This window comes from Rhagoletis pomonella, unplaced genomic scaffold, assembly GCF_013731165.1.
Source record: "Rhagoletis pomonella isolate Grant_MI unplaced genomic scaffold, Rhpom_1.0 Rhpom_scaffold_00007, whole genome shotgun sequence".
Classification (NCBI taxonomy): domain Eukaryota; kingdom Metazoa; phylum Arthropoda; class Insecta; order Diptera; family Tephritidae; genus Rhagoletis; species Rhagoletis pomonella.
In genome coordinates, this window is record NW_023458561.1 from 34,805,598 (window position 1) to 34,827,445 (window position 21,848).

At 41.1% G+C, this 21,848-nt stretch overlaps 4 protein-coding genes across 12 annotated transcripts in view; 3 read left to right on the plus strand and 1 right to left on the minus strand.

Annotated features, from left to right (window-relative positions):
• LOC118742685 (G protein alpha o subunit) overlaps nucleotides 1-21,848 on the plus strand; it is a gene marked incomplete in the record, with an annotated part of 381,368 nt that overhangs the window by 293,897 nt on the left and 65,623 nt on the right.
• On the plus strand, nucleotides 174-1,120 carry LOC118742688 (translocon-associated protein subunit delta). Its single transcript, XM_036474945.1, has 2 exons — nucleotides 174-578; nucleotides 653-1,120. The coding sequence occupies exons 1-2, from the start codon at nucleotides 330-332 to the stop codon at nucleotides 911-913; spliced, it is 510 nt and encodes a 169-aa protein (XP_036330838.1). The 5' UTR covers nucleotides 174-329; the 3' UTR covers nucleotides 914-1,120.
• LOC118742684 overlaps nucleotides 1,218-21,848 on the plus strand; it is a 37,109-nt gene continuing 16,478 nt past the window's right edge. Inside the window, exon 1 of one of the 4 annotated variants that reach the window (XM_036474940.1) lies at nucleotides 1,218-1,342. The gene's annotated coding sequence lies outside the window, so the exon portion shown is untranslated. Of the gene's footprint in view, nucleotides 1,343-3,703; nucleotides 3,924-8,934; nucleotides 8,956-21,848 lie in introns of those variants that run through there. The other 3 variants (XM_036474939.1, XM_036474941.1, XM_036474942.1) reach the window with 3 other exon arrangements.
• LOC118742680 (mucin-2) lies at nucleotides 1,490-15,847 on the minus strand. 6 transcript variants are annotated; one of them, XM_036474931.1, is made up of 4 exons: nucleotides 15,587-15,847; nucleotides 14,377-14,756; nucleotides 3,057-3,207; nucleotides 1,490-3,006 (listed from the first exon to the last, which is right to left on the minus strand). In XM_036474931.1, the coding sequence occupies exons 2-4, from the start codon at nucleotides 14,591-14,593 to the stop codon at nucleotides 1,587-1,589; spliced, it is 1,788 nt and encodes a 595-aa protein (XP_036330824.1). In that variant the 5' UTR covers nucleotides 14,594-14,756; nucleotides 15,587-15,847; the 3' UTR covers nucleotides 1,490-1,586. The 6 variants fall into 6 exon arrangements, with proteins under 6 accessions (XP_036330824.1, XP_036330822.1, XP_036330823.1 ...); XM_036474929.1 differs by having other exon boundaries at nucleotides 14,377-15,454; XM_036474930.1 differs by lacking the exon at nucleotides 15,587-15,847 and adding an exon at nucleotides 15,360-15,580.

The following is a 21,848-nucleotide window of genomic DNA, read 5'->3' on the forward strand; positions in this document are numbered from 1 at the left end:
GATCATGATTTTATTATTGGATCATGATTTTATTATTGGATCATGATATATATAAACGACTTTTTGTTCAAATTCCTCGGAGCGGGGCTTCGCATGACTATCGAACATTGGTAAGTTTTCATAAAATAACTTGGCAGCACTGTTTCGTATTTACATTCGAAAAATCGACGACGTTTTCGCCGAAGTTTGATTTGTTGCTCGACGTGGCATGACGTTTCTGATATATAATTGTCAAATGTGCTTGGAAGTGAAAGCTGTGGTCGGATCCGCAATACTAAAAAATAAGTAATATTAATTATTAACAAATCGCTATTAAAAGACTAGTTAAGATGTCTCATAATATACTTGCCGTATTTGTCGTGTGCCTTTTCTCTGGAGCAGCTCTTGCCACCACTTGCACCAGCCCTAAAGTTAGTGTTACATCCTTTAGCACTCAGGATGCCACAATTCTTACACAAGTGGCTCATATAGGAGAGTTCTCATTGAAATGTGGAAACAATGTGCAACCAAATCTATTCGCTGAATTCGCCTGTGGAAAAATTGTACCCGTTGCAAAGCTTGGCGATGATAAATACCAAGTAAGTTGGCTAATACACATAGAATATAGAGATGTGAAATAACCACCATGTGGCATTCTTTCTATGTTTCTCAGGTAAGCTGGACGCAAGAAATAAAGAAGAGCGGCGGAGGCAATGTTGTAGTGCGTTTGTTCGATGAGGAAGGTTATGCTAATGTACGGAAGGCGCAGCGTGATGGCGATAAGGTGGCCAATGTGAAATCACTGGTTGATATCACGGTAGCTACCAAGGGAGCCTACAAAGGTCCTTGGGTAAAAGCTGAGTTGGTAGCTGCGTTGGCCGTCGGTGGTATTGCTTACTTTGCTTTCACTGCCAAGAGTAAAGTCCAAGGCTAGACAAAGCGACTTGGTTATCAATCTCACATTGTGAGATTTGTAAGTCTTTGAATGAAATTCATTCAACCTTTTTGAAATCAAGAGATTAGATTTAATGTGTAATTTTAATATCAGCGTCTAAATCTCTTTATTTACTGAAATGATTAAAAGCTCTGCTGTCACCAATTTGACCGAAAACGAAATAAATTTTTTAATAAATTAAAAAAATACTGATTGCAAACTTCTTTGCTAGTAAATAATACATTTTATAATTTCTTCACAAATATCTGCAGTACGGTGAACAAAGCATTACTTCGTACCCGTGACAATTGTGTCACATTAGCAGAACATCTCAGAATTGTTCGTGTCCGAACGCTGTACCTTCAGCAGATTACCAACAACTTCTTGCAGTGTATTTTATGTTTTGCAACATAAACGTTGTCGAGGAAAGTATGTATAAAAAGTATTTTGCATCTATGTATTTCTTTCCAAATAAAATATTTTTTATTTATTAATTTCAAGTAAAGTATATAGACATTTAAATTTTACTTCTTTATTTCATCTTTTAAACATCTACTTTTATAAAGAAACCATTTATATTGTTTAAAAATTACCTTAAAATTTATTCTGAGTATCTTTCATTAAATATTTACATTTTACTACATTATTTTTTGAGATGCTAATTTGTACCCAACTAATTACCATTCATGGTACCATCTTCATCGGATGAAATATCAATCATGCTCTCAACACGCGATGGCGACATTACATAAACAAAGTGTTCTGTTGGTCCTCCATCGGTGACCGGGTTACTCGGTATAATGGTAGCACCATCTGGTGGGGAGGGCGAAGAATCTATGCTGCAAAATTTACCGGCGTTCGAATCATCATTTGATGGCATACCCCCGCATTCGTTTACATTTTCCAGTTCCAACTCTATGTCGCTGACTATACGCATGCATCTCATTTTTGCGAGCGACTGGAATTTGGTTGGCATGGCGCGCACCATGCGTGCAAGGCTAAGGAAAAATAACGTGTTGGCATCCAAGTCGCGATTTGCCTGCAATATAGCTGAGATATCAACTTCTGCACGGTCACTCGTTTTACGTGTCTTTGCTGGTGGCGGCTGGCTGCCGTTGTTATTATTGCTGTTATTAACGGTACTGTTGTTATTCGTAGAGGGCTGCATTGCGCTGAAACTCAAATTAATGGCTGCCGTTTGTGGGGATGGCTGTACACGACGTATCTTGGATATGAGCGGCGGATTGACACGTGTTGAACTGGCCGTGGTCGTTGCAGGTGATGTTATGTTATGGAATAGACCAATTGTGGGAGCACTTAGCTCCTTCTTAAATGTGTCTGCCGAAGCAAATAACTGTGGCTCGATAATGAGGCAACCGACGCTACTGGCCGCGCTGCTCGTCGGCATCAACGCCGTGGGTTTTGGTACATTTGCCAATGGCGGCAACGGAAATATTTGTGCCGGCGGCATATTTGTGGGACCCATAGTCGAAATGGGACCCAAAAGTGGTTTGCTCAGAGGTTGTACCGGCGGCAATTGTACAGTTGGTAGGGATGGTACCGGCAATACAAGTGCGCCAGCTGCGGTTGCATTAACCGCCGGTGCACCAATACAATTAGTTAGAGCAGCAACGGAAGCAGCAGTGACAGCAATGCTATTGCTGGGAGCAATACAATTAATAGCTGCCGAATTGTTGGGCGAGAAAGCCGCAGATGCTGCAGGTACTGAAACAACAGCAGCTGAAGCTTGAAAATGTGCGGGTGTTGGATTGGGATTGGGATTAGGAGTCGATGGCACGGCAGTTACTGTGGTATTTGCGATTGTACTACATACACTTGCCGGTGGAATGGTGACCATAGTAGCCGCTGCCGGTGCTGGTGCTGGCGTTGGTGGGGCTGTTGTGCTGGCTGGCATTGTAGATGCGGCATTAAATTTTAAATCGTCCTCCGAAGAAGAATTAGTAGCAGCTTTGGTTAGTACTTGAAAACCGAAATCACACTCTGTATCCTCGGTATCTTCATTGGCTTTGTGACTATTGCTGCTATTCGAGTTGCCGTTCGAATGTCTGTAAGTATGGACACGTGCCAAAACTCTAAATTGTTGTTAATGCATTGAGGTGAGAGAATTTTAAAGTACGCATACCTGCCGGGTCCCTGATAAGGTTTTAGAAAGTCCATATGATCGGCATGAGCCCAATACTGATATTTCTTCGATGTTTTGGTGCCGACGCGAAAAGAGCGCAAATATTTGGTATAGCTGTCGCGTAGATTCTTCCATTTTCGTTTGGACGCATCTGTGGGAGGCAAAATATAAGAAAAGTATGAATTTAATGGCCAGTGGAGTATTTAAGATTCTTAAAAGTTAGTACGACTGCACTCTCTGCATAAAAATGTATATATGTATGTACATATCGTTAGCTTAATATAGAAAGGCCTTATCTCACATCGTCGCTGAAATAGCAAAATCCGCAACTAAGTAAAAATCCAAAATTCCCGTTTTGATTGATTATGATGTATTTCATAGAATTATGTGTCCCCAAATCATTTTAACCAATAACAAAATTTTATTCGGTTACGTCTTTTTTGCATTTCTGCAACTATATGAGTTAGGGCCTTTCTATATTAAGGCCCTGTATGTATGTATAGGTATAATTGTGGTGGTATATGTATTTGATATGAATACACGTATGAAGGTAATAAGATATATATATATATTTATATATATGTATATAGGTATATACATACATACATATATATGAGATATCGTTTGTTTATACATGCATCCACGAAAAACTCTCACTTGAGCTCTGTTTGATCTCACCATAGGGCGAGTCTGCCCCATCCAATCAGTCATGTCTCACTATTTAAGTGGCATTGAAGTGAAGAAAGTGTACTTGCGATTATTTTGTAAAAATTTAATAAAATGTATCTTGTTGATAACATATGAATTCAGTTTCCGATCAATCCGCTTTTGCATTTATCCAAATATCGATTTAAAATGGTTTTGTAGGTATGAGTGCCATGTAATTTATACATATTTACATGCATATTTTGCAAATAGATATGCAAATGTTATTATATATGTAGTACAGTAATATGGGTTATTCCAGGTAAAAAGGGAAAACGACGTATGTAAATAACTATGCCTATTTCCTATTTACAAATTACCCAAATTATTTTGGGGAGTGATGCAGGAGTGACAGTCCTTGGCCAGTTATAAATCCTGGTCATTACTGTTACGTATTATTACGTACAATTAAAAATCTATATTTTTTCCTATTTCTTACTTCATACATAATTACTTTACGCAAGTCACAAAGGCCTCAGAATGAAAAGAGAAATCGATTAAGCCGTGACTGTCTGTCCGTCCGAATGTCTGTGCACACGATAACTCGAGTAAAAATCGAGATTTCTTACCGAAAACTGTGATAAACCAGTTACTACTGAAGCTAATTCACTTAAAATTATTACAAGATTTTGGAAAATGACCGCGATACCGCCTACTTATGTATGTATGTCTACATACATACCTCTGTAGCAACTTTTCTTTTTTACAATATTCCCATTGTGTTGCGGGACACATTTTTTTCGCTAATTATATATAGGAATATAGAATATTTTATAAGTCAAAGTTGAAAGTTTGTGCTCAATTCAAGAAAATTAACAAATTAAGAAGACTGTCATCAAAATTTGCAACTTTTTATTCAAAATCTTTAGAAACTTATTGGGTATGCGTTTTGTAGACCATTCAATTGTAGTATAATAATGTGCACGGTTGAAAATTCTGAAAAACCCCATTGATTTTTGAGAATTTTTTTGTCGAGGATGTTGCGCGTTTTATACCATGAGCAAAATCTATTTTCATATGGAAGACCCTCAGCAAAACAAAATATTCAAAAATCAATAGGATTTTTAAGAAATTTCAAACCTGCACATTATTATATTAAAATTGAAAATTGAGGTATACCGAATTCCAAAGCAAGAACCTAAAACAGAAGCAGAGGTATTCACCCACAATTTACGAACAACTTCTGAGGTACTTCGCCAACCTAAACGGGGTTAGATCGCCGAAACAACAGCCCTTGGTCGGGTAAAACCCGAGTCATTCCGGTACGTAGAACCGGCTGTCGTGGGAGCCACAGAAGTGGCCACCCAAACAGACAGCTGCTTGCAGAGGAGCCCTCGCCTAGGCACGTCAGGAGGCATCTATATGAACTGACGGACGAAGTCCAGAGGTTGCTTGATGAACCCGTCAGCTTACCGACTGGCCCTGAACGGCATTCACAGGGAGTCAGTCTCGAGTTATGTAGACTCTAGACCTGTGAATGCCGTTCTAGGCATACCGCCCCCGGACATAGACGAGACGGAGCTTCATCTGCCTCGGGAGACGCGAACGACAATAGCACAACTTCGCTCCGGCTACTGCAGCAGGTTAAACTCCTACCTGAGTAGATTGAATGAGGATGTGCCAAATGATTGTCCGGCATGCGGAGAGACCCCACATGACTCGAAACATCTCTTCGCATGCCCGGAAAACCCGACAACCCTAACGGCCTTGCCCCTGTGGACCAACCCTACAGAAGCTGCATACTTCCTAGGGCTACCGTTAGTGGAACTTGACGACAACGACTGAGATACCAACCGTCCTGGGCGGGGTTTTTGTAGCCGCTACAACAACAACAACAACAACAACAACAACCCACAATTTACTTGCGATATACGGTGTACCTATAAAACTACACTCTGACCAAGGAAGAAATTTTGAATCGACTAAGTATGTTCCAAGAGATATGCCAGATACGACGATTCTTCATCTATGTATGCAGTGCAAGTTAAAATTTTGCTAAGCTCTCAAACAACATTTTTAAACATGCAGTAATCGGTCAAGGCACAAATCGGAGGAGAAGCTCGGCCAAACACTAAACAAACATATGTGCAAGCGCCAATCTATTGTTATTATTATTATTAATCGGTTGAAGTAAAATTTTTTTTATGTTCATGAAAGGTATGAAGCCTTCGGCATAGTCGAAGACAGCTCTGTCCTTAATTGTTGTTTAATTAATTCTCTGCAGTGGAACATTTTCCTGTATTCAGATACAAAATTAATACATTTTTTTTGTTGTTCCATTTTTAATAAAATAAATATTTAGAATTTTTAGATTCTGGCATATCAATAAACTAGGTGAAACCCAGGTTTATTCGATTGTTGAAATGCGGTATACTTGGTGTTCGAAAAATCAAGATAACAAAACCACCGCTCAAACATATTCAAAAAACCGAACGAAACCGGTGTGGAAAAACCGTGTCGAATCACCCTAGTACATACATACAGTTGCTCAAAGAAGTGTTCACTTGTTGATTTCTCCAAATGGGGGTTTCTCCAAATTGGACTTATTCATATTCATCATCTAGGCTAAGGTCAATAATTGGCTAAGCTAAGTTAAGTCGAGTTGGAGAAACCAGCTCAAAGTTTCAAACTGCATGGAAAATTTAGAAAAATTCCACAAATGTTAGAAAAATTCCACAAATTTTCATAAAAATGTCGAGCTTTTTAATCTGAATCTGTACAACACTTTTGGGTACGCAATTTTATAGCGTAAGCAAGTTTCGCATTTTGGCTAAAGCTTGAGCACTATTTTAATAGAAAACTAACAAAAAAATTTAGCTTGAAAAACATTGTGAAATTAAAAAAATCAACACATGAACACTTGTTTGAGTCCCTGTATGTAGATAGATATGGCCACATGGCGAAAATATAAAAAGGGCATAAAAGGGCGACATTTTAACAAGTTTTGACTGTGTTTCTCTTGTTTATTTAATTCTTATAATTTTTTATGTAAGTATGCCTCGCTATTCCACTAAAACTACGTAAGTCCGAAGTTTAGGGTTTGTACAAAAATTTAAAAAATTTCAACAAAACTTCATCAAATATTTGTATTTTTGCCACTGTATGGACAAATCGTCATTATGAGTGCAGAAGGCGTTTACGGAAATTTTTTGTTTGGCATTGCGCTTTCTAATAAGTATTTTGTTAGTTTCATCGCTGATTTATCGTATCTCCCTTGTACATTAATTCAAACCCTACATACATATGTACATATCGTTACCTTAATTCATTTTTTCGAAACTGCGTTTTTAACAGATTTTGTTATGATGTATTAAAATACACCTTCAATAAAAATTTTAAAGTATTGGCACCAAAAACAACGGAATTACATGCCACTTTTTAAAAAGCCCTACCAGTTTTTGATACTCTTTTTATAATGTTTTTTTTTTGCTTCTCCTGTAAAATAATAAAAAAATTTGTTGGTAAGGGCCTTTGTAAATTAAGGTAACGATATGTATGTATATATTTAGTGGAGTGTACCTTGCCGCGTATCACACTACATACATACATACATATTAATGGAAACAAAAGTTTTCCATGACAACTAATAAGGCACATTTTTTCGACAAACATTTCGATATTTCCAAATATTTTTAGCCAAAAATAATACAGGAACTAATTATGTACATATTTTTTCACCTCATTTTCACTACATATTTGTTTTGCACTATTTACTTAAAATATAATAACGAATCTTTTTTTTACTACATTCTGTGATACAATTTTCCGCGTAAATATTCGCGCTTTTATGTATATGCAATCAGATGTTTCTTATCACATTTTTAGCGGTGTTTTCCCCATTAAGAATTCATTATATTCTTTCCGGAACGTGGGTTTATTTATGTAAATACAATATAAGTCTAGAGAGGTTTTCGCGTCGACTTGCATTACTACTTGTAAGTACACGAATGTTTGGAACCCTCAATATTTGTTGGAAAAATTTATGTACATCCTATTTTGTTTTATGTACAACAACGAATGTATAAATGAATGCACGCAGATATGCACTCATGTATGTTTGTATATGTATAGGTGAGCAAGGGCAAAGGTAGATATAGTAGGGTAGTTCATTCTTGTAATATACACTCAAATTCATTAGAGAACGGTGTAAGAGAAGAAAAACTGTAACTATGCCGTTTACTGCCCACCCCAATGCGTCCAATATGAAGAATGGCGGCGCTCAAAAAAGCACAGCTGATATCATTAGGAGCCATAGTGTGGTGGTCGTTGGTATAGCAACGTCCAATTCCACTTTTTCCTCGTTTACTTGAAGAAAACAACGCTTTGCTTTTAGCAGACGTACACAACAATTGGCGCCACAGCGTCTTTGGATGAAATTCAGAATAGGAGCGCTCTAAAAGTTAGCCCTCGCGGCTCTCCGAAAACTTCATATACAACGGAACCTACGCACGTGGGGGACCGACCAAATTTTAGTGAGACCGTTAAATTCACACGGCTTATGCGGTTCGGAAGATGACTATTCCAGAAATGGATACAGAAAGGGTCATCTCATTCAAAGCGTGATAAATCAAACTATGTACTTGATATGCACAGAAACCTGTGGTGCTACGAATTTAGCGTGTGGGTTGAACCAGCTTCACAGCTTACAAAGAAGCGAAGTTTTCTCCCAGGCAGACTCTGCTAGATTTCAAGTCAAGGATGCAAGCATTTTCAAACATCTCAAGATCGCTGTAGGCATGCAGTTGAAAAATAAAACTGTTTTCCTTGCACCGGAATAGGAAACAAACATTTGAGCTTTCTTCTTACTTTCCGAAACAGCCCGACTTTTTTCCCGGTTATTGAGAAATTGTGAGAGATAATTTTTTTACTCTCTCATTACCGGTCGCAGCTCGTATGGAACAGAGCTATAATCATTAATTATTAAGATTTTTTTTTCTAGTCCAAATATTCCAAGCCAAATCGTAGGTACACCCTAGGGTACATAAATACATGGAATTACTTACATCTTTATATATTAACTATATTTATATGTATGTATGTACATCTGAGTGCGCGAGCATGTATGTATGTATATAAAAGTAAGCCCATCACACCCCATGAATCCCTTCAATATACAAAGAACAAAAGCTGGTGGTGGTGTTAGCATAAAACGACCGTGAGAGCTGACAACAAGCCACAAAGAGTGCGCAAAATCGTGAGTAATACTATTGATATGCACATGCTTACAGGGTGCCCGAGTGGGCTGCAGTCGCGCGGTAACAGTACTTTTCTAGGTAAAAATGCGTTAATGCGACGGCGCAACTCGTTGCAAGCAGGTGATTTGTAGGTGTTAATATAAACAGTTAGATTAAGTCGGTAAAATAGGGAGTTTGTTGAGCCTCGACACCCCTTCATTTGCCGAAAGGAGCCAGCAATAGAAAAGACCCCACTGAGTGCAAAGTTTTGCTGTAGCTAGCACGAAGTGTAGGTGTACGGCTAATCAATAAGTTATATCCCGCGCGACGGGTAAGGTGAAGTAGGCGGCCAAAGTCTTGATTCCTACAATTTTCCACCGTAAAGTGAAGTAAACAAAAAGCGCACATACGCATCTACTTATATGCTACGTTTTTGTATGTACTTATGTACCTGTGTACTATGTATAATACATACATACATATATAGCTGCTAGCTTTTTTGATTGCTGTCAAACGGCGGTCAGCGGCCAACCGCCGCTACTTGGAGCACCCTCGCGCGCGCACTTCCATTCTATGTACATACAATTTTTGTACCTCTTGCCAATACATATTTTCGACATCTCTCTCGGTTCATCTTTCTCTACGCTTACGTGCTCTCTGCTTGGTTTTGCTCTGGCTATTCTAGCACAACAACAAAACAACTTGTGCGCTCTCACCTTAACCCACCCACCCTGCGACTGCAGCTGCACCCAAAACGGTGAGCCGTCCGCCGCTTCTTGTACAACTGCTGCTGCCCGAGTATTAGTCCATGTAGAGCGTATGCACGGTTTGACGTTCGCATTTGTCCGCCTCTGCTTTGTACGTTGCTTTAGTGTTTCGTTTGTTTTGCTGCAAGTTGTTTGCCTGTTCTTTCCCCCATCTTCACATCGCGTTTCCCTCTTTAACCCAAGCAATTAGTTCATGATGCGGCGGTACTTGCCAGAGGATGTGTCGTGTTGTACATTGGCATAAACTACATATAGTGATGAACAAAAGTAATGGTACAGAGAATTTTTCGAATGTATGCAAAGTTTTTTATTCTAATTCCTTTTCGCGATTTTTTTGTGCAAAACTCAGGAAAATTCAACAAATTTCCATAATAAATTGCAACTTTATAATCAGATTTTCTAAAAAATTCTATGTATGCAGTTGTATAGCAAATTCAATTTAGCATAACAAATTGCAAGTTTGAAAAAATCTGATTAAAAGTTTCTGAGTTTCGCACAAAGTTTAGAGATTCAATTTTTAAACTTGGCATACGTTGCGAAAAATTCTCTGTATCAATGTTTTTGAACGTCACTGTACATATGTATATCTGCATATACGTGTAGATATTTTTGTGTCTGTGTATGTATGTACATCCATACATATGTATATGAACCCAGTAAGAAAAGGTAATGTTTGGGAATGCAAAAGGTAATGTGTATCTATAACCCATGATAAATTATTCACAGGTTTGTCTTCCCAGAGAGTTTTGCTTTACGTCAAAATTCGTGCTCTCTTATGGCCCCGTCAGAATGGGTACTTTGCTGCTCAAGGATGAAACTGACAGTTGAGTAGACTGTGTGTGTTTGAATAGAGCGCGTCAGAAGGACAACTCTTGCGTCGACGGACCCAACGAACGTTGGCCAACACTCAACTTTTGACAAAAGTAAAGCGCTGGTTATACTTGCATACATTGTTATGTTTATGAGTTTTGCATACAAGCGATTACACGACGTAGCGCATGGCAGGGCATGACAGCGAAGTCTGTTAATTTGAATTTTTTCTCCATGTGACACTTTCGATTGGTTGTATTTACCCTTAGTCCAATATCTATCAGATTTAATGAGAGGTAGTTTGGACACATACATTGGGGCATATTCATAGTCGAAATAAAGTCGATTATAAAGTTAGTTGCTGCTTTTCCATAGACAATTATGTCAAAAACCTGCAACTAACTGTAATGCCGACTTCATTTAGGCTATGAGTATGCATTCTTCGGTTATATCTTCCTTACTAAATCTTGGAGTGCTGGAACAGACTAACTGATTACTAGTGTTGGGCAGTATCGATACCAAAAGTATTCACAACTCGATTCTCAAAAGGATCGACAGTACCCCATTTTTTTAAGTATCGATATTGAGTACTCCAAAGTACTCAGTACTCACAAAAGAACTCGAAAGTACTCAGAACCTAAAGGAACTCAGAAAGTACTAAGTACTCATAAAAGAACTCGCAAGTACGCAGAACCTAAAGGAACTCAGAAAGTACTAAGTACTCACAAAAGAACTCGAAACTATTCAGAACTCGAAAGTACTCAGTACTCAAAAATTCTCTGTTCCAATAATCACTTTGATACATGTACTCAGGATATTTAAAAGTACTGAATAGATACTTAAAAGTACTGAGTTTTATTTACAATTTGAAGTTTAAATAGTTTTCAAGTACCAACAAGTGTATATTTAAAGAAAGTACTCAGTACTCTAAAATATCCGATCTTTAAAAGTATTGATACCAAAAGAACTCGATCCTCAAAAGTACTTGATACTTCCCAACACTACTGATTACAATGAACAGCTGATTCTGGGAGATTATGCGCTTTATCCGGAGTATAATTCCACCCCTGCTTCACATACGCTGCTTGTCCTATGCCTTGCACTGCAATGTAAGTATAACCAGCGCTAATGTCCGGCAACACTGACAGTTGTATAACCTTGTGTTTACACTAGAAAATACAAGAGAGAATATAGGTTTGTTCCACAAGATACTCGAAGTCACTTCGAGTTACACATACGCGTTCCACAAGTAAGTTTTAGAGTTTATTTGATATACGCTGACAGTTTGAACTTTGCTCGAGTTTTTCTACAAGTAGCTAGTGGAACACACTTAATGTATTAATTGCCACATCGTTTGAGTCCCAGACAATAAACTGTCTTCAAAAAGCCAGTGTAAAAAAGTGTAAATGTATTACTTTGTATCTACGAAATTGACTTGTGTAAACCCCAAATACACGGCCTTAAAGAACAGCTGATTTTTGTTTGCAGACGCAACATCTTCATTGTGGCGTATCTCTATGTTACGTACGCCACTTCTTTCGCGTGCTTTTCCGGTATTGACGTACAAGTACCCAGTATGACGGGGCTATTGTTTTAATTTTGACGCATTTCAATTTTGAGTCTTTTACTTTTGATATCTGGACTAGGGTGATATCTAGAACTTTCCATAAATAGCCTTGCTACATTTATAGTATAAATGGTGGTCTGGACACACAACATTGCAAGTGACTGGACACACAACATTGCAAGTTGATAAAAGCGTTGTAAAAAAAAAAACATACTTGAGTTAGTTCTCAAACTTTTTGTTTTTTTTTTGTAGCTTCAAAACTACACATCATCCGCTCGCTTACATTGCGATGCATCTTTTCGTTCAACCGTAGTTGTTAATCTTCTCTTTGCAGATAAAGGTAATGCATTCCCATTTTCTCACTGGGAAGTTCAAAGCACATAACGCTTTTGTTCTTATGTGAGTTCAGTGAAAATCCAATATGTTGTATATACAGTGACAGCGGGGAAGATGGGTATACATATACATATGTAAACAAAAGGCAGCTAACACTAGGCTGCGTTACGTACTGTATTCCTACTACATATCGATGGTCTTCTGCAATAACGGCACAATTCAAAATTCTTAAAAAGCCCCTTACCACTGTTAAGTGACTTATGTCCCTATTTCTTCCCTAACCCATATGTTATCCTTACAAATGTAAGTAGTAAGGTTTAAACACGGACTAGAGACATGAGACACTGAGACAGTAGTAAGGGGTTTTTTTTTAATTTGGAGTTGCGCCGTTATTGCAGAGTACAATCGATATGTATGTATGTATATACAATATGTATACGTGTAAATATGTTTTAACGCATACTTGAGGGGGGTTATGGAGTTTACGCTCTTACTGAATCAGCGAATTTTTCTTTTCCCATATTTTATGCGCTTCTGGATGTAAAGTTTTTATTTTCTTTTCAATTCTTCGTTACTTTATGTTTGTTTTTGTACCTCTTCTATTTTCCTCTACTTTGCAGTATGTTGTGTATCTGTATTTTCGTAAATACGAGGGATATTAAATAAGTCTTTAGATTAACTAAGTAAATACCAATTTTTCGGTTAAAATAGTCTAATGTTTTCCAAATTTTTTGGTTCCTTGGTAAAACATTTTTCCCACAGGCAGGTTGGTACTTCAAAAACAAGGTTTTTGCACGCGTTAACAGCTTCTTCACTTAGGACTTTACAGCGGATGACTCATCAAATTGATCTTATTTTTTTTGGTTCTTAAAAATGCATTTGTTTGACTAGATGTGTGAGAGCTCGCATTGATTTTATAAAATACCATTGCCGTTTTTTGTTGCTTTTCCTCTATTCATAAACTAATGGTGGTTGTGTTTCAGTCATAATAACTATAGACATATGATCTGTTATTGGGAAGAAACAAGCGCGTACAACTTTTCTTGGTTTGTTCTTATTTTGAGGGATCCGTATAGCCGATTGGCATTTTCTTTCTAGTTCATACGCACACATACGCACATATATACATACATATGTACATACATATATCCAAGTTATGTCACCTGTTACCATATAATTTAAGTGTCTGGACATGGAGTGCTTGTATTTTTGCAGCTTATGTGAGATCCAACGAACTCATTGCCTTCTAACGGACAAATATTCATGTTCATATTGTATGTTTGGTAGGCCCAGGGCTGCCTCAATCTCATCATATATCACATGACGATATTTGATGCTTTTTGACTGGATTGCGAAAAGATATTAGATGACCTCTCAGCCATCAGGGGAGAACTTAGTACGACCAGTTGTAAACACTGTCCCTTGATGGTGTTTTATCTCCAAAAATCTAAACGAGTTCATCGATACACTGTTGCTGTATTAATCCCCGCCGAAACTTCCAAAAAATCAACTAACGAAAACCTTATTTTGAAATATAAATGGGGCTTTTTGTAGAGACGGACTGCGGTTCTGTGGGCGGGCGGAGGAAACCTCAGAGCACATTCTGTGTGATTGCCCGCGTATCATGAATAGCAAACTGATGCATCTTGGGGAATGAACACGGCACCCTCTAATGTGCTTAATTTCTTGAATAGCCTAAGGTTGGAGTGACTACAATAAGGGTTTAGCACAATAGATCTTTAAGGTCGCAGCGCGAGTATACCCGACGTACTATTTAAGTCAATAATTATTTTTTTGCTCTGCGCGTAAAACGTTCTGAGTATGTTTATGCTAAAAAATGTCAAAATTTTACGATGCAAACGTCAGACTAACGCAAATCACAATAGTTTTGCGAAATCTAAGAACTTATTTAGTGCCCTCGTATGTTTCGTAGAATTCGCATTATATACATACATACTTACCAATAGACAGACCAATCTCCTCTGCAATCTGCGACCAAACCTTCATTTTCACTTCGACATTCTTGTAATCGGGATTGTGTGTATTATAAACAACATCATACTTCTTGACGATATCAATGAATTCGGTTGTGTTGTCGGACGTCGTAGACGATTCACTAGCGCCGCGTGGAGTTTTCATATTTGAGTGCTCAATTATTTCACAATTATTATTTGACATTCAGCACAATGGTCTATAATCCGCTAAATTACTCGTTTCTATCAACGTGTAAGGAAAGTTTTTATTTTGATAACCAGCCAAGCATCATTTGTCACAATCGTTGTTATGCTCTGCTGTTATGGTTTATCGTAAATTTCAGCGAGTGCCCGGTTAGAGTTTATTACTTTTTTATTTTATTATTTATTAATTGTTTTGATAAGCACAAGTGGTAATGCATCGCGCGCACATTCCCATGCACACACTTGTTAGCGCGCACCTTCTTCGCACTTTGCGTTTACCGTATGTATGTATGTATATGTAGTTTGCAATTAGGCGTTATTAGCGAGCGTACACAATTATATATGTATTTATGTATGCATATTCATATGCAAGTATATTTGTATATACTCAAGCATGCACATATGCATCCAGGTATGTATGAAAATGCACGCTTGCAGGTATGTATGCTTTTAGTTGGATTTGATGGTCCTCAGCGCACGCAGACCACAGCCAGTAAATATCGATTGGCGTATATGTAGACGGCGGTGATACAGCAAGCACAGTGGCAATATTGGGACTGCTAGCCGCGACTGGTTGGCGGACAATGGCAACGGCACGAGTAACAGCAACGGGTCTGTAGCTACGGCTTCAACAGCGACGCAGATTATAACCACCAACAGCAGCACTAAAGGCAATTGCTGTGGCGATGATGGCAGCTGTAGCAGCACCACAAAAACAATAAAAAAACGGCAACTACGTCTTTATATGCCTGTATATATGTAAATACATATGTATATCCCCAGTTGGAGCGCCTTCAGCAAAGTTCATAAAGTGCCTATATGTAGCTGCACATTAATTCCAAACGATCTGTCCAGTATGTACCTATAAACATATAGTACTTTTTATATCACCGTCATAAACTTATGTATATAAGTATACAGACGCGTATATGATGTATAGTTACATCCATATAACATATGCAGGTATGTATGAATAACTACTATATGCACATACACACAGATAATAAATATATGTATCACTAGGCGCTCCCGTTTATTGTACCGCACTTGGCAATCAGCGGACTGACTGCTGCCGAACGTTGTGTGAATTTATCCGTACCGATGCGACCGCTCCGACAAAAGTTGGACACTTGAATGAGCTGAGCGCACGTACAACCACCGCGCAACGGTTCGACAGACACGAGCAGTGTAGAGACACAGACGGCACAGTGAACAGTGAACACACAAAAAAAGTAACAAACAAAAACAACAGCAGCAGCGGCGGCGGCAGCGGCAGCGACAGCGACAGTGACAGCAGAAGGCAGGCAGCTAGTCGGAGCAACAACAGCGCAATGCAGTACAAAAGCAACGATGATGCCAGTGTGACGACAAAAAGGCGGCCGCCAGCAACACCAACAGCCACAGCCACAGCCACACCATTACCATTACCATCGGTCGCAGCTGCAGCGCCAGCGCTAGCGTCATCACCAGCAGCGCCAGCAACAATAGCCCGGTAGTATGTCGGTGGAAGTGGAAAGCGGGTAAACAGGCGCAGGCAAGTAGCTATTGGAATAGTAGCGGCGCATTCCTAAAAAATCAACAGCAACAATAACAACAAGAATACATTTGTTGTGGTTAAGGCTGTGGCAGTCGGCGCAATGGCAGGGGCAGCAGCGGTAGTGGTGTGGATGTTGTTGACGATGATGACAATGACAATGATGTTGATGATGATGTTGGCGTGGATGATGGTTGGTTGCGACACTAGCGCTTGCACTAGCAGCGGCAACAGCCTTCATAGTAACACAGGTGACGTTGGATGACGATGGTGATATGGAGGTTTATGGTGGTATTGCTGATGATTTTGATGCTGCTATTGCACTGCTGCAGCTTAGTAGCGTAGGCGTTGCACTATAGACCTGGATTTACGCACTGTCTCAAAGCAAAACAAGCAACAGGAGTTATAGATGTACATAGTTGAAGTAGTGAAGGCGAGCGGTACATATGTATGAATATGTGTTAGACTAAATATGAACATACATATATACATACTTATGTAGATATAGGCATACATAAGAATACATACATACATATGTATATGTAATATTATTGAGAGCAACAACAACGACGTATACGGTGCACTACGCGTACACCGTTAAAACTCTACTGCGTTCCTTTAAATTACCTACATTTTGCTTTGCGCGCTACACAATGCGTCCGCCTCCACAAAAACACACACTCAACATAAAACGCCATCAGCAGCACACCCAACCGCCGCTACCATACCATCATGCAGTCGTTCGTTTGTTCGCTCATCAACGACATTCAACAACGGACACAGCAGTAAGCCAGCAAGCAAGCGAGCGCCGCGCTGCCAACTGCCATTTGTTCGATCCACCGCCAAGCAAACGACGACCCCAGCAAAGCAAGCACTAAACTCAACTAACAAATCGCCCAACCGAAGCTGCTAGCGCGCACTATACCGCCCCTGCCGCTTGCCTGCGCGCCACCGTGTGCTCCCTTTAATGCGTGGCTGTTGGTTGTGCGCCAGCCAAAGGCAGCCCAGCCACAGCCACAGCCACAGCCACAATCATGGCCGGGCAAGACAGGGCAGGGCAGTGCAAGGGGAGTAAAGCAGGCAGGCAGCCAAGCAAGCTAGCATGTACAGTTTCCCCACGTGCCGCCCGCTGTTGGCCGCAGGCTGGCTGGCGTAGCTGTATAAAGTGTACGTCGTGCAACGTACTTACATTTCAGTGTATGTATGTGTGTACACGAATATGTATATGTAGTGTGGATGTAAATTGGTGTGTATGTTCGCTTGTGTTCCGTCGATTCGCGCAAACTTCGCTTCGTAGCTGTTGTCGTTTTTATTGTTATTGTTGTCGTTCTTGCTTTTGTTGTCGTCGTCGTCGTCAAACGTCCCCCATCACCTAGTATCAACGCCAGCGCTACACTTTTCTACTCTTTGTGTTTGGCACATACCGCACCACACCACTCCACTCCACGCCTCGTCGCATCACGTCACGTCTTGCCACGCCACACCATCCCACCACCACCTCACTCCATTGTGTTAGTCAGCACATCGCATCCCTCCATGTAGCACTAGCTGCCGAGCCGCGTTTATGCATTTACCATGGATATGAGCGTACACATAAACATATACATACATATATACTTACTTACGCGCATATAGTTTTGCTTTAGCAGTATGCGCGCGCCTTTCGCTTCCTACTGCCGGCCGACCGACCGACCAGCAAGCACATAGCAATCCGGCCAACCAAGCGACCCTCCAATCGACCGACCAAACGACTGCTGATTACACTCACTGTAGATTCGTCGTCGTCGTCGTCGTCGTCGTCATTACACGTCGTGAAAACAGTCAGCCAGCCAGCAGGCAGGCAGGCAGGCAGGCAGGCGAGCAAGGAGGATAGGCAACTTTTAATGCTGCCACGGCGAAGGCAATGCTTGTAACATTGGCGATGACGATGGCTGCTGCTACTGCTGCTGTTGTTGCCACCGACGTACGTTCGTACGTATGCACATATGTGCGTGTGTGTGTATGTTTGGTCAAGCACGTCGGGCAGTGCGCTGATTTTCTGCACACAGCTAAGCACTGGAGTTTTCCACTATGTCGGCTTAGCTGTTACTTTGTTATTGTCTCCACTTGGCTGCGGTGCAAACAAACAGCAGTCCATCGTCCCCATCAGCAAATTCCAGTATTGAACGCTATCTGCAACACGGCCTGCTAACTGATAGATCCACAATCAAATCGCCATGAATTTGAAATTGTTAACAAAGGTTAATGTTTGTCTTACTACCGCTTTTGTGAATATATTGAGGATGTTATATTTAAATAAGATCAGTAGCCCGTCAATATCTGTTTAAGACCTCCATTTGCTTCACGTTTCGTTTCACTTTCTACAGCCGGCCGACCGTCCGGACAACCGATCTGATCTCGATCTATGCTTTATTTTTGAGTTGCAGATCGTTTGCTCGCGCTGTAGTGCGGTAGTGCGCAGTCGCACAAATTTTAACTCCTGATTGCAGAATTTATATGAAAGCTCAATTATGATTCTTAAATTTTTGGACTGGGCGCTCAGGCGGCTCCCTGTTTGTCAATTTGTTAGAGATCCTCGTGTTGTGTACGCCAAGTCCGCCATTGCCTTGGTAATACCGCTGCCCATGTGCACTTTTATCATCGAGTGGTTGGGCCTTGAAGCCACCGCTGCTGTTCTGTGCCACTGTGATTATCTTCTACGTTGAGCTGCGTTATATGCGTGTTATTTTTAGTCGCCAGTTACTGTTTTTCGCTTTGTTGTTTTTGTTCATACTTTGGGTTGTTTTTTTCTTTTCATTTCATTTATTTTTCACTTTTCGCCTACTATCCTCCATAACATGGATGTCGTCGCTTACCTTATGTGCTGTTGTCCAGCTTGAACGATGTCGTTCGTTGCCGCTCTTACCTTCTACCCTTCTGTCCTCACTTATCAGCATTATTGCGAGCGCTCTAAACACAAAAACTCGTCGTCGTTGTCGTCGCCGCCCGACCGTGCCCTATTTCATTTAGTTGCCTTGCCGTTCGCTACTCATTCGCCTCTTTTAGGTATGCCTGTTCGTTTTGTTTTTGGATTTGCTTGCGTTGGTAGCTACAGCCAACGCCAACACGACATTCAGAGTGCTCGTCGCCTGCTTATTGCCATTGCCATCACCACCACGGCCATACATCCATCCATCCATCCATCGATCTGAGCGTAGTTCTTGTCGCTGTCCGCTGCTGTACTACGATTTCAAATCTTCTGCCCCATCCATGCAGCCGCCTCTTCTTAGGTATTTCAATCTCTTAACTCCGTTGCCTCATATGATATTCGCTGTACACAAGCGCCCACAAATACACTGAAAAATCCTTACACACCGCTTTCTTTCGTCTCGACGACCGACCGATTTGCAGTCGCTTCACCGCAGTCCCCATATTGGCTCGACACGGCACAGCGCAGCATAGTACGGCATACCATCAACGTAGCGCGCACGCCAGCGTTCACGTTTGTGCGCACACTTCACCTCTCTGCGTGACGCTGACAACCGGCAGTGCCTGTACTTTGCTGTATTGTGCTGCTGTCGTCAGTCAGTCAATGGCTCCACTACGCCATACCAATGTGCATATGTATATACATACATATGTATGCACATACGGTGAACTCTGTATAGTGTCGTTGCTTGGATGATAGCTCTTTTTAGCAGTCGCCAAACCATGCCATCGTGATGCTTGTGTGTAGCGGCGTGTGTGCGCGGTGGCCTGATTGTGCTGCTTTTCACTGTTTTGCTGTTTTGTGCATCGAATACCGCACGTCCCACTACTGCGCCTACACAAGCGCGTGTATGTATACATTTGGTGTTGGACCCCGTCCGCCATTACCGTTTGGTGTAGCCTGTCAATCTGCGGCTGTAGCGTCGCCATCCTCACACTGCTACCGCTGCCGCCGCCATCGTTGCCGCTTTCGATGTTGCTGCGCATATTACCCTTCCCCCTTCTTTGCTCTTCGTTGTGCTACTGCTGTCGCCGTATCGCGCTACGGGGCGAACAAAAACCCAGCCAAGCGGTAACGGGTGAGGCGTGCGTCAATAGCGCTTGGAAAATAACAGAAGTAAAAAGAAAAAAAAAGTGTGAGAAACACAGCACTGCTTCAAAACCCAACAGCAAGAATAACAAGGAGTATCACAAAAACAACTACATTAAGCGAACGAGGGGAGCAGCGAACAAAAAAAAAACAAAATCTACTTACGAACATACCAACAAAGCAGCGCGCAAAAACAATAGGAAAAAAACAACATCAATAGCAAAGGCAGCAACAAAACGCGCACCTTCGTATGTACATACAGATGAATAGTCGTACATACACGCGAGTGCAAATACGTACGTATGTACATAAATATGTATGTGTATACCTAGCGTGAGTCTTCATGTTATGCCGAATCAACTGACGTTGTGACGTTGCTACGTTGCTGCTAGTCGTCCGTCGTCACAAAACATCGTTCGCGCTTTCGTTGCTGTACATGTTTTGGTTTTGCCGCCGTACTCGTCGTCATCGCCGACGCGTCGTCGTTGAAATGGTTAGCTGTGTGGTGGCATGACGCGGCAATGATGATTTTAGCCTGCCTACCAGTTACCCGGTCGGTCGGTCGGTCGTTTTGTCGTTTGGTTTGCTTGTAATTGCTTTTGTTGTTGTGTACTGGCTGGTTTTGATGCTTGTATGCCAAGCGGTCCCCAACAAGCGCGGCGCAGTGTACTCTGTTCGACCGGCGTCACCGTTACCGCCGCCACCGCTGCCTTCAACTACAAACACTAGGAGCTCTTTGCCCCTAACACGGCCAACACCAGCAACTACGCTGCTGCAGCTCATGTCACCGCTTTTGTTTCGCTTGCTTGTGTTTATTTTTTCGTGTTTTGTTTTTGTGCTGAAACGGCAAACGGCCGCTCGCACGCGCTCGTTCGCTTGCAGCGCTTCTGCGTGTTTCTTCTTCATTCTGGTTTGGTTTTGTTTTTGCCACCAATCGATAAAAGCGAAACGTCGTTTGAGTGTTGCGCTGTACTGCGAGGCGTTGTGAAGAAATGGAGGGTCGGCAAAGGGACGCTGACAAAACCAACAGCAATAGCAATGGCAACGGCAGCGGCGGCGCATAGTGATATTGGGCGTTGGGTGTTGGGTGTTGGGTGTAGACGCTCACATTGGCCGCTGCCGTTGATGAAGGCAATGACGACAGTGAACTGCAAAGAGCGAAGAGCGCGCGCAAATAGCAACTGGCGTTAATCGTCGTCGGTGTTGTTGGCGTTGAGCGTTGAGCGCTAACAATGCTTTCGAAATGTGTATACGCGTTTGTATGTACATACCTTCGTTTTCGCATGGATTGTGGGCGGCGGTTAGTTCTTCTGTGGACGGTCAGAGTGCGGACGAACGAATGCGGGTGAATCAGTGTATGCGTGGGTGTGAATACACACATGAGAGTGTGTAAGCATGCATGTATGTACATATGTATGTATGCATTAATTTTTTAGGGACAACTCGATAGTGTAGATACAAAATCGTATAGCTATATGTACATACATATAATACATATATAGCACGTACATATGTATGTATGCATATGTGTAGACCTCAGGACTTGTCAGTAGAAAAATAAATGCGCAGTTATAAGGACACACATACGTAGATAGATACACAGGCATATCACATTCATACATATATTTCTTTTGTAACATAACATGAAAGTATCCTTCTCCAGCG

Coding starts and splice junctions, on each gene's coding strand:
- LOC118742688 (XM_036474945.1), top strand. CDS start 330: ATGTCTCATAATATACTTGCCGTATTTGTCGTGTGCCTTTTCTCTGGA. Junction 579..652: donor TTGGCGATGATAAATACCAA/GTAAGTTGGCTA, acceptor TATGTTTCTCAG/GTAAGCTGGACGCAAGAAAT.
- LOC118742680 (XM_036474931.1), bottom strand. CDS start 14,593: ATGTCAAATAATAATTGTGAAATAATTGAGCACTCAAATATGAAAACT. Junction 3,208..14,376: donor GGAGATTGGTCTGTCTATTG/GTAAGTATGTAT, acceptor TGCCTCCCACAG/ATGCGTCCAAACGAAAATGG. Junction 3,007..3,056: donor CCTTATCAGGGACCCGGCAG/GTATGCGTACTT, acceptor ACAACAATTTAG/AGTTTTGGCACGTGTCCATA.